The sequence below is a fragment of the Nycticebus coucang genome, chromosome 16 (genome assembly GCF_027406575.1).
Source record: "Nycticebus coucang isolate mNycCou1 chromosome 16, mNycCou1.pri, whole genome shotgun sequence".
NCBI lineage: Eukaryota > Metazoa > Chordata > Mammalia > Primates > Lorisidae > Nycticebus > Nycticebus coucang.
The window spans coordinates 84,271,651-84,283,384 of record NC_069795.1 but is presented as its reverse complement, the minus strand read 5'-3'; the positions used below and the strand labels follow the sequence as shown (position 1 = coordinate 84,283,384).

The window sequence follows — 11,734 nt, the reverse complement described above, 5'->3', positions numbered from 1 at the left end:
TGAACTTGCCATATTAGTGACACTTGGGCACAGAGAATATTTTTTTTCTTCCTGTTGGAGTCTGTTCTAATTTAGCTTCTGAATCATATTTCATTCAATTTCCAAATCCACAAAACCAGGATAGGTTTACAGCTCATGTTCAGAAAGGAAAGAAATTATTCTATATGTAGACTTTTCCTGATATCATACTAACTCCGAATATATATGTATGAACAATTTTATGGTTTCATTCTAAAGTAGGTCAAGTCAAAAAAACCCCAAACCCAATAGCGAAAAAGTAATAGTAAGACACAAATGAAAGTGTGGCATACTAATCGAAATAAATTAGAATATTTTCACATGCAGGCAATTTGAAATAATTCATAAGCCTCCAAGTATTTTAAGATGATTTATTACTTCCCATTTTAATATCAATTTAAGAAAATTATTACATCATATATGTGTATGTGTTTGAAGCAGGATATTTAAACAGCTCAGTAAAGGTTATTTTATTTGTGTCAGGGAAAACTTTTAAGGGGATGTAAATGGGATATCTCTTGCTTTTAGTTGAGAGGAAGAGTTCTGGGTTAAATATAATAAGGAATTTCCCTGTCTTTGCTATTTGAGATTGTGACCACAACAGGCGGTTGGCTGAAAGGGAGACTGAAGAGGGGGGCAGTTTGTGGGGAAAGATTAAAAGAAAAGAAACTTTCCTAAGCAGCTCTGCAAAACATTTTAGCCCCAGTGACCGTTACAGAAGTCCTCAAATCAGATCAGTACCCACATTCAAGAAAGTGTTACTTATCTGGAGCAGGGTGGATATTCTCAGTTCTGTTACAAAAGCCCAGGCTGCTGAAATTAAACTCTGATGCCATTCATGCCAGCATCCAATCACGAGCGAGATCAGAAGTTCAGAGATGCCTCCACCTCCAAACGGCCAACAACAAGTGTGGCTGCTATACGTCAAAGGCTCTAAAGCTGTGATAGAGGGGGAAAAACAACTTTAGAGAGGATGCCCAGCTGGTAAGAATCAACTGTTATGATGTTTTAGTCACTTGATGACTCTCATTGGCTAAAATCAAGAAACGCTCCGCCTATTTGCAAATATGTGTAAAGGGGGGAAGTGTCTAAACTTCTATGTCTGATAGCATTTGACCCTATTGCTTTTAGCCTCCTGGCTTTATATCTATATATACACAGGTATATGTGTATATTTTCTATACTTGTTCTCCATTTGTTGATATCAAAGAGAGTTGAAGGCAATGAATTTTGAAACTTCACGGGGTGCCACCCTACAGTACTGCCCTGACCCTTACATCCAGCGGTGAGTTTAAACATGACATAACTTCTATCAAAACTTAATTGGAGTGCCTTGTAATATGAATGTTTCTTCTGTGTACCAAGAGCAGTCCCTCCTTGTTTAGTGATCACAGTGTATTATTTTGGACTTTCTGGGGACTTAAAATGGTTTTTGAACATACTTTCTAAATTTCTTTTTGAGTTGATGTCTAGCTCTACCAAAGTGACAAATTTTGAAGGCAATCTTCCCACTTTTTAAAAATAGTCACACCATTTTAAGATGTTTAAAATGTATTATTTGCCTTGCTCAGCACCCACTCACCCAAGAAGAAGAAATTTCATTGGGCAGGGATGTCTAATAATTTATGGATGATCTTTAAGTCAAAATAAATACCAAACAATTTTAATTTGTGCATTAAGAAATAGATAAATAGCCATTGTTATATTAAACAGATTGTGGCTTGTCATTTTGGTTCTAAGTAATATTTTCTTTCTGATATGTTTCATAACAAACCTCATCTTTTGACAAATTTAACTTTTAAAATCTGCGATTATACAGAATCTCATTTATGTTTATTTGAAGAAACATTTGCTTCATTGTGAGAGGGAATATCAGTGAGAGGGCACAATTGTGTTTGTATGTGTTTCAAATTAGACTTTTCTATTTTTAAACTGGTAAATGAAATCTGAACAGTGTTTTTCCACTCATAAAGTTGTGCGAGATATTCAAGTCGTATGGACTGGTGTGATGTTGTTAATTTAACAGCCTGAGATTTTGTACTTCATACTACGAGAGAGGTCCTTGCAGTGTTGAAAATGGTGGTGTTACAAAGGGTTAACTTGTCACTACCTACCAGTGTGTACTGGCACCTGATCCTAGAAGTTGATTCAACCCTCTCTGGGAAGCCCTCGGTTACTGTAGCGCTGCCTAGCAGATTGTGAAAGTGATTTTGTTCCATTAAAATGATCTGTGACTGTGTAAAACACTGATATGGACTATGTAGAGGGGGTTTCTCTGCCTGTGAGGTTTTTTGGGGGGGCTCTGGGAGAAAGCAGTTGAGGAAAGAAACACAAGGCAGAAAGGTAAATGGAAGAGTGGAGAGAAAAAAAAATGTGAGGAAGGAAAAGGAAAGAGGGAGAGGGAAAGGAAGCAAGTTTGATTCTCTTAAATGAGAAATGTAAATGGTGATTTGATTCCTGCCTTGCTGTGGGTCATAAATAATATTATTAGCAAAAATGAATGGCTTGGGGGATTATGTGCTTGGATAACTTAAAAATCGGATTTAGTCAGAATTGGGAATTGGGTCAATAAAAAAAGCAAAACATCAAAGATTTTCTAGTTCTCAATTTTTTTTTCCAATCTCAACATTATCTATTCCATTAAACGTATTTGGGAATAATGTTTTGAAGAATTTAATTGTGCTGAAACCTTAACCTTACAGGGCTTCCTTTGAGGGCATCTCTCCTAAAGGAGGTACTTAGATCCACAGAAGTTTTAGAAGGAACTTTCTTCCGTTGACTAGCAACCCACACTTCAATTCTGCAAACCTCTTGCTACTAACATTTCTAGTGATCAGGGAAGCCTGTAAATATAAATAAATAAGAAAACTGCCGTTTATATTGCCCTGACAACCTGTTAGTTCATGAAGTAATTGCCATCTCAGTTTTTAACATATTGTAAAATCCTTAGCAAAAATAGTATTTTTAAGTAGTTTTGAATTTTCCTAGAATGCCCTGAGCTTTAATCATGGTGACTGCCACTTTGGGGGAAGGGAGGGGAGCCCGTGGAAGAGCTGTGAGAATGGGGTTCAGGATGTTCAGGGAACATTTATTTGCCTAATCGTTTTAGGCAAGAATATGTATTTCTGATTTATAAGGAAAACCTAACCAGCAAATAAAGAGAAAGAAAAATATTTGTTACTAAGCATCTACTCTGTGCAAGGTGCTTCAAATACAATAGTAAATAAGGTACGCTTGTATGTTAACTTAACTCTATGTATTTGTCTTTAATATCATATATATTTTCCTCAAATATTTTAATTGTTTTGCCATATATTTTAAGGCCTGAATTGTTACTATTGCCCCATATGCTAGTGAATAAATGAATGAATAAGTGAAATATCACTATATGAAATTCACATGATACTGTATATTGTCAAAAGAAAAGTCAAACCATATTTTCTTTGGTGCCTAACGAGTGAATGGGTTTGAGTTGGTTTTTCTAAGCAGACAACCCTTTTAGTTCTCAGTTTACAAAATCTATTTTAAGAAAGACCAAATTTAATCATTCCATAATCATAGTCATCTACATAGTTAAATTTGTCTTTCCTGACCTTGTCTTTAAAAAGGAGTCATGAAAGAGAATTTTTTTCAAAAAGCAAGTACAGGATATCTTGGTATTTTTAACCCCAAGCTACCTTAATTTATGAATCTCCTTTTATCAGAGAATAGAATAAATGATAGATGCTATTATTATTACTGAATGTTAATACTATTCCAAAAAAAGCCAGTTTTAATACACATTTGAAAGTACTATGACAATCATTGGCTCAGTTAAAATTGAGATTTCATCTTCTGGGTTTTTTTTTCTTTCTCCTTGAAAAGATGATGCATTTAGTTGTGCTCTGACGTTGATGTTAATTTAATCTTTGCAAAAAACTTATCTGAAAATCAAAACAGCAGTTAAAACTATAGAGCTTATTAAATTTTTCTTTTGGTGATATTGACCATTACAAAAGAGAAGAAAAGTTGTATAAAAGTCACAGGTTTTGTCATTTTGTTACTAACTTAACTTTAACAAAACATTGAGGCATAAATTATGTAAGATCAGTAAATAAGTCAATGAGTTAATTCTCATTTCCTCATAAACAGAGAGTGAACACAATGAGTTCTATTGGTTATTTCTTATTAGATTCAAAATGAAAGCATTTTAGAAGCTGAATATGTGTTAATTTATGGTTTGGATTATAGTTTGGATCATTTTGCATTCTCTCTTAGAATTACCACAAGGCTTTTAAAAATTATTTTTTAACCAAGTAAATCTAATAGATTAATTTCCTTCAAAGTATCTTTTCAAAAATAAAACAGTTAAAATGACAAAGATGAATCAAGATTAAATTTTAAAATACTATATAACAAGGGGCAAACAGAAAAGTAAACATTGTTCTACTTTGAACCTCTAGCAAACTATTTTGATTATTTTTCACAGTCACTCTCTACTCCAAAGAAACATCCAATACTATATGGATAAATAAGAAGTGTTCCTTGTGTAAATTATACATTTGACATTAATTTTATGCTTTACTACCTTAAAGGTCAACTTTATTAACTGTGCTTTCTAAATATATCCCACAAGGAAGGGTGGTGACAATTAATTTATAGTGGACGATCGTTTCATTCGTCAGATAAAAATCGCATGAAGGCAGAGGCTACCCTGTACAGTGTCCTCCACTAGTCTCTCCACGACTACGTCTTATCTTTCTCTTTGTTCTGTTCCTCAGGAAGCTGACTTCTAATAATTGCATTAACAGTTTCTTGTCTGGTTTCCTGTTGAGTTCAACCAGTGAGAACCTCCAGCAGAAGAGTGAAGTTGGGATATTAGCTTCTGGGGCCAATTGCCCGTGGGTTTTCCACAAAAGGCTGCAGGTGCTATCTGAGGCCAAAGTCTCTTGAGTTTGAGCAGCTCATTTGCAGCCATTGTTAATCCCAGAAAGCCACCTCGCACCTCTTACCCTCTCATTACACTCTTCAGGTACCCCCTTTTCTTGCCAAGATCATGATCTTTTTCTTGCCAGGATCATGGCAACTATAAGCATAATAAATATGCCCATAGTGTTAATATATATGCATCTGAAGACTTCTTAGATGACTGATGCAGCAATTAATAATGTAATTTAAATTTCTCATGTGAAGTGAAGAAATGAAAGTGCAAAATGAAATGTATGTGTCCATACATTTCAAGGAGCAAACCAGCTTTTAGCCATCTCCATAATCACTAAGTTTCTCTGACTGAACAAATGAGCCACATGCTTCAGTTTGTGTTATGTTCTTTTATATTCAGTACTTGAAATGACGTCAGACAGAAGGTGGGAGAAATTGGCTATATTTTTAATTTAAGAAATTAAGTTACGGGCGGCACCTGTGGCTCAGCGGGTAGGGCGCCGGTCCCATATGCCGGAGGTGGCGGGTTCAAACCCAGCCCCGGCCAAAAAAAAAAAAAAAAAAAAAAGAAATTAAGTTACAAATTATCTACAGGATCTAATATAGCTATCAGTTGTCAGCAAGAAAAGGTTCTTCAAACACTCACAATTTTCAAATGAGTTTCAAATACCTTTATGACCAAGTGTGGTTAGCCCAAAGTACAACGCTGTTCTAATTGTGTGCTGTTTCTGAGCTGTAAGCTTATTTACACGGCAGAATCAAGGAAGTGTGTTAGCAAAGTGTGTGTAGGACTTGCCCAAAGACCTGGATTGTAGCCTTTGCTACACCAATAACGGATTATGTGACTTCCATAATATCATTTAAATCATCTATATCAAAGTTCTTCATAAGCTAAGTGGGGATAATAACCTCTGATCTGTTCACATCTGAGACTTTGATAATTGAATATAAACCAAACTCAACTCTGAAATGTATCCTTACTTATAGTGGAAAGTATAACATGAAATTCTTGGAAACTGAAACTTCAAGCAAAACATTGTATAACAAAATTAATTTTACCATAGACTAACCAATGTAAGGAAGAGTTCCTGAAGCATAATTCTGGTTACAGAAACATCACCAAACTTCTCAATATAGCCCTAAAAGACTTTTAGTATTAAATATTGAGATAAATGTTAGCTACACATACATTTAAGAAAGATTAATAAAAGGAAGTAAGGTAATTATTTACCCAACCTTTTTCTTTATTTCAAATTAATGTGAGGGAATGAATTTTTAGGTTACATTGTTCTCACTTCCAAGGTAAAATTTGAGTTGTAGGAGAGCCCCTTACCCTGGGGGTATGTGCTAAATACCCTGGCATTGTGCGCATTAGGTGAGATCCCACCGAATGCCCTCCCTTCTCCCACTAGTCATCCTCCCCCCTTCCCCTCTCCCTTATCACCCCTCATCTTGCTAGACTATATTTGTGTTTTATCATCCACGTATGTGTTTATATACTGGTTTTGTATTAGTATTCAGTACATTGGATACTTATTTTCCATTCTTTTGAGATACTTTATTAAGAAGAATGTGTTTTAACTCCATCTAGGTAAACGTAAAAGTCGTAAAGTCTCCATCTTTTTTATGGTGCATAGTACTCCATGGTATACAATTTGTTAATCCATTCATGGATTGATGGGCACTTGGGTTGCTTCCATGACTTAGGAATTATGAATTGGATTGTAATAAACATTCTGGTGCAAATGTCTTTGTTCTTTTAGGTAGATACCCAGTAATGGGATTATGAGATCAAATGGAAGGTCAACTTTTAGTTCTTTTGAGAATTCTCAAAGAACTTCTTTCCATACTTCTTTCCAAAGGCTGTATTAGTTTGGGAGACCACCAGCAGTGTAGAAGTGTTCCCTTCTCTCCACATCCATGCCAGCATCTGCAGTTTGGGGACTTTGTGATATGGGTTAATCTTACTGGAGTTAGGTGATATCTCAGAGTGGTTTTGGTTTGCATTTCTCTGATGATTAAAGACAACGAGCATTTTTCATGTGTTTTTTTTTGCCATTTCTCTGTCATCTTCAGAGACATTTCTGTTCCAGTCTCTTGCCCACATAGAAATGGGGTTGTTTGCTCTTTTCTTATTGTTTAATTTGAGTTCTCCATAGATTCTAGTTATCAGACCTTTGTCAGATTCATAACATGCAAAAATCTTCTTCCATTCTGAAGGCTGTCTGTTTGCTTTGGTTGTGGTACCCTTAGCTGTGCAGAAGCTTTTTAGCATGATCAGATCTCAGTAATTTATTTTTGGTGTTGCTACAATTGCCAGGGGCATCTTCCTCATAAAATATTTTCCCAAGCCAATGTTTTCAAGTGTTTTCCCCACACTGTCTTCTAGAATTTTTAATGTTTCATGTCTTATTTAAATCTTTTATCCAACAAGAATCAGTGGTGAGAGGTATGGGGCCAGTTTCAGTCTTCTACAGGTGGCTAACCAATTCTCCTAGCACCATTTGTTAAGAAGGGATTCACAAACAGAGATATGGACCTATGGTATAGAAGAGAATAATCTAGAGAAGAACCCAGCCACATACCATCATTTTATTAGTGATAAGCCTAATAAAATATTTACCCAACTTATGCTGAATCAACCAGTGATGGCAGCTATTGTTGTGGCGTATTAAATCAAGAACAGATGTTTGCAAATTGAAAATAGTGAGAACCTCCTACCACTATGCAGTGAAAACACAGTAACAAATATGGGGGACTCTCTCTGAGCACCCTCATACCACATCGTGTATTGTGGTATATTAATATTATGATCGTACACTTGACACATTTTTATTTTACAAATATGTATATTCATTCATTTATTTTTTAAGCCTCTTATTCTAGGGAAGGGCCTCGGGAGAGCAGAGCCTCTCTGACAGCTCAGGGAACAAGGTGGGAGCCGGTCCGAGACAGGACACTGCTGCCTTGCAGAGCAGACTCACACATTCTCACACTCACTCATATAGAACAATTTAGATGCGCCAGTTAACCCAATATGCAGATCTCTGGAATGTGGGAGGAGGCTGTAGCACCCAGGGGAAACCCGTGAGGACCTGGGGAGAGCATGCAACTCCACGTGGTGTCCCAAGCTGGAAGCTCATTTCCTTTTCTCATCAGTGTTACAAAGAAATGTCTTTCAACGAAATGACCTTTTTCAAAAATCTGCCTATGGTACAGATCTGCTATTGCATGTATAGTATGGCAGAAGACAAGTGTGTTTTTACCCAGCAACAGTTGTGTCCTCATGTAGGCAGACCTGGAGTTGCATTTTGCTCTGTATCAACTTTAAGAACACAGATCATTACGTGTCTCATATCATCTTGCTCATCTCTCTCAATTCTTGTACTTTAGAATTGAGGAACTGAATCCCAGAAAGAGTATATGAGTTGCCCAAGATGACATAGCAAAATAGTAGCAGAACCAGGATGAGAATTCAAGTCTCTTGACTACTAGTTCAATGCTGTGTCTACCACAAAACGTAGAATTTTATTAGATTTGTATAAAATGTTAAGAGTAAGCAAAGTCTTTCCAGTGCATTACGTATCCACTGTGAAGCATACAAGTGGGATAGGCCTCCAAAGATAGTTGTACCCTAACCCTGCGAGCTGTGACTATGTCGTGTTACATGGCAAAGGAGATTTAAGTTGCAAATGGAATTAAGGCTACTGCTCAGCTGACTTGAAAATGGAGAGATGAACTTGGGAGAGAGGCACGGTATCATCACAAAAGTCCTTCAGAGTGGAAGTGGGAGGCAGAAGAAGAGTCAAAATGATGCAAAGTGAAAAAAAGTTTTGCCAGGCTTCTGGCTTTGAAGATGGAAGAGGGTCATGAACCCAGGAAGATGGGCAGCCTCTGAAGCTGGAAAAGGCAAGGAAACAGATTTTTCCCTGCAGCCTCCAAAGGAACATAGCCCTGGTAACACCTTGATTTCGTTTCACTAGAACCATAATATCATAAATTTGTGTTCATTTAAACCACTAAGTTTTGGGGTTCGTTTAAGCCACTTGTTATGGCAGCATAGGGAACGAGTCCACCAAGTAAGGATTTTTTTATCCCCTATTGTAGACATAGAAACTAATACTCTGTTTTGCTTTGGTGTATGTGGCTGTTTAAATAAATAGTTCCATAATTTACTATGTTTTTATAATGCCAAGAGGGAAAGCTAGAAAATGTAAGTGAAACCCAGTCTTGGACCTCAGGGAATCCAAAGTAGAGCCAGGACAGGTATAGAATTAGCAGGAGGTGAAGGCAGAGAAGCAGGACGCTGGAGAAGGTGGCCCGGGCTGCAGGGGCAGCACCCGCCTGGCGGCAGCAAATTAAAACAATGATATTTGTCCCTTTCTTTGTTCCCAGACTGATTTCCATGAGAAAATACTAGATTCTTAAATGACAGCTCTAAAATTTTGAAGCCGAAATTTAGATTCAGGAAACCCAGGAATGAATATACATGCTGAGTTCTCAATGGAGAGAGTTTGGGTGGAGCCTTGCAATGCTGCTGTGCACACAAAAAGCAATTGTGATTCATGTAGTTATCAGACCACACTTGGAGAAACAGCTCTAGACCACTTGGTGCTATACGGTTCCCAGTGAATTTCAGGTTTGAGATTACATTGACCTCCCTCAGAGAAATTGGGAGTGAGGGGAAGGAATGTAAAATCAGCATTTTAAAGGAGCATTTATCAGCTGACTTTAAATGATTCATTTGTTTGCACTCTCAAATTTGAAAACCACCACCTATGGTGAAGCAAATTGAGGCTCAACGCTCCCCAGTAGAAGCTAGTTCAAAGGTAATCAGAGATAATGGACCACAGAGACACCCACCTTCCCAAAAAGAGACTTAATGTTCTCACTTCACTCAAAAGCCAAACGGATTAAAGTGGCAATTTTCAATCTCTGTTTCAGGACAAGAGAGCCAAACTCTTGATTAGTTGTTTGGAAGCTCAAATTTGTTCTGACAGTTTCTAATTCCTTTAAAGAACTCACCAAGGAATAGTCCTCAAGCAACAAGTGATGGATGGATAAAGCACTATAATTACCATCAAAGTCCGAAGACTCCATCTATGTAATTACGCACTTCCCAAACTTTGAAAGTCACTTTGTTCCACTGAAAATAGGAAGAGAAATGGGCATGGCTGACGTGTACTTATCGGTTAGTCAAGGCTGTGGAAATGACAGTTATTAACATTTCTGTTTTACCTTAAGCCATAATATTGGAGGGACAACACAGAGGGAAGGATTGTCACTCCACTCTCATTTTTACTGTTTGCCTCCCGTCCTCCACTTCTGTCTGACTTTGTACTTATGTATTAGGATTTTTGAGGTTTAGAATGGAAACATGAAGCTTCGAAGAATAAATGTAAGGGCTCAAAATCTCTTGCCACTTTCAAATTTCCAGTTCCTTTTTCTTTTGTCTCAAATGAGCAAACTGAATCTATCAACTTGAACAGCGAACACACATTCTTAAATTCCACTAACTCAGGCAGCCCTCTCATAACTGAGGAAAAAACTAGCATTATCATAATGTTAAAACTGAAGAAAGCTTTTGAGTCAAGAAATACAAAATGAAAACTTGTATGATAATTCCATTAGCTACCTGGTTACCCAGAGTCAATTATTAGTATAAGGTTTTTTTCAGCTGTGATGATATAAATTGGAATAAATGTTAGAATACACACAGATTGATGAGAGAAGAATATGAGACTTATCCTGTTTGAGTCAAGTATGATATTTTTAAGATTGTTGGTTGCATCTAACTTAACTCTCTGTCATATCCTGACATTTCATTTAGGTGATCAATTTTTAGAGCTTCGTTAAAAATACCAAACTTAAACATTTTATTTAAAAGTCATCATTAGTTTTTTCTTTTTCTTTTTATTCCATTTTTATGCTTGAGTTTAACAGTGACATTTGCTTATCTACATAAATAACTAGCGCTCTCCATAAGGAAATTCATTTCCTTCCAACTTGCCCATGACATTGCAACTGCCTCTAAATAAAAAGCGTTTGTATGCTTCTATTTTATTGTTTTTCCTTTTACAATTTTGTTATCTCAGGTAATGAATAACAACTTTATGCTTGACAGGATTTTTCAAAATAAAGTAGGAGCAATCAAAGACTTCTAGTAAAAACAAGGGTTTTTTTTTTTTTTTTTTTTTTTTTTTTACCTGCAGCATCTTAATTGATACTACCTAATATGAGAAATCTCTGCACCCAGGTAAGGATCTTTTAGTATCCTGTAGAGGCTATTTTAACTGAGACTTCTTTACTAAAATGTGAAATATTAGTGAATGATGTATCTTCAAGTTAGAACTGCAGCAGGTGCAAGCCGTCTTGGTGTTGCAGTCACAATCACACACTTTGTTCAGCCTCATGTTGAATCATTGTCTTCCTGTTGAACAAAAAGCCTACAGTGATGGCCTATGAAGGTACAACTGGACCTTCTATCTGGCAGGCAAGAACCCAGTTTCTTCTATAGAAGTTTCATATACAACTTTACCTCTACGTCTCAAAGCCTTCAAAGCAATAAAGTAGAAGCTTGTTGTTTCTTTAGCCTTTCAACCTCCCTTCTTTCTCTCTGCATTTCTTTGTTTCTTGTTAATGGAAGAGTATACCTCAAAAAGCTAGAAATAACAGAGTACTTTTTAAAAACCACTTCAAGCCTTGCTTTGAAAAAGTAAAACTGAGCCATTTTCTAAGCTAAAGTAAGAGGAGGGGAGGGAGGAGGGAGGGGGGTAAAGGGAAAGGGATTGGTGGG

At 36.6% G+C, this 11,734-nt stretch overlaps 1 protein-coding gene across 4 annotated transcripts in view; it reads left to right on the top strand.

Annotated features, from left to right (window-relative positions):
• Positions 1 to 955: 955 nt before the first annotated feature.
• TP63 (tumor protein p63) overlaps positions 956 to 11,734 on the top strand; it is a 262,946-nt gene continuing 252,167 nt past the window's right edge. For 2 of the 4 annotated variants that reach the window (XM_053565541.1, XM_053565540.1), the window contains exon 1: positions 1,242 to 1,303. In XM_053565541.1, coding sequence (XP_053421516.1) covers positions 1,242 to 1,303 — 62 coding nt within the window. Of the gene's footprint in view, positions 1,003 to 1,114; positions 1,304 to 11,734 lie in introns of those variants that run through there. The other 2 variants (XM_053565542.1, XM_053565545.1) reach the window with 2 other exon arrangements.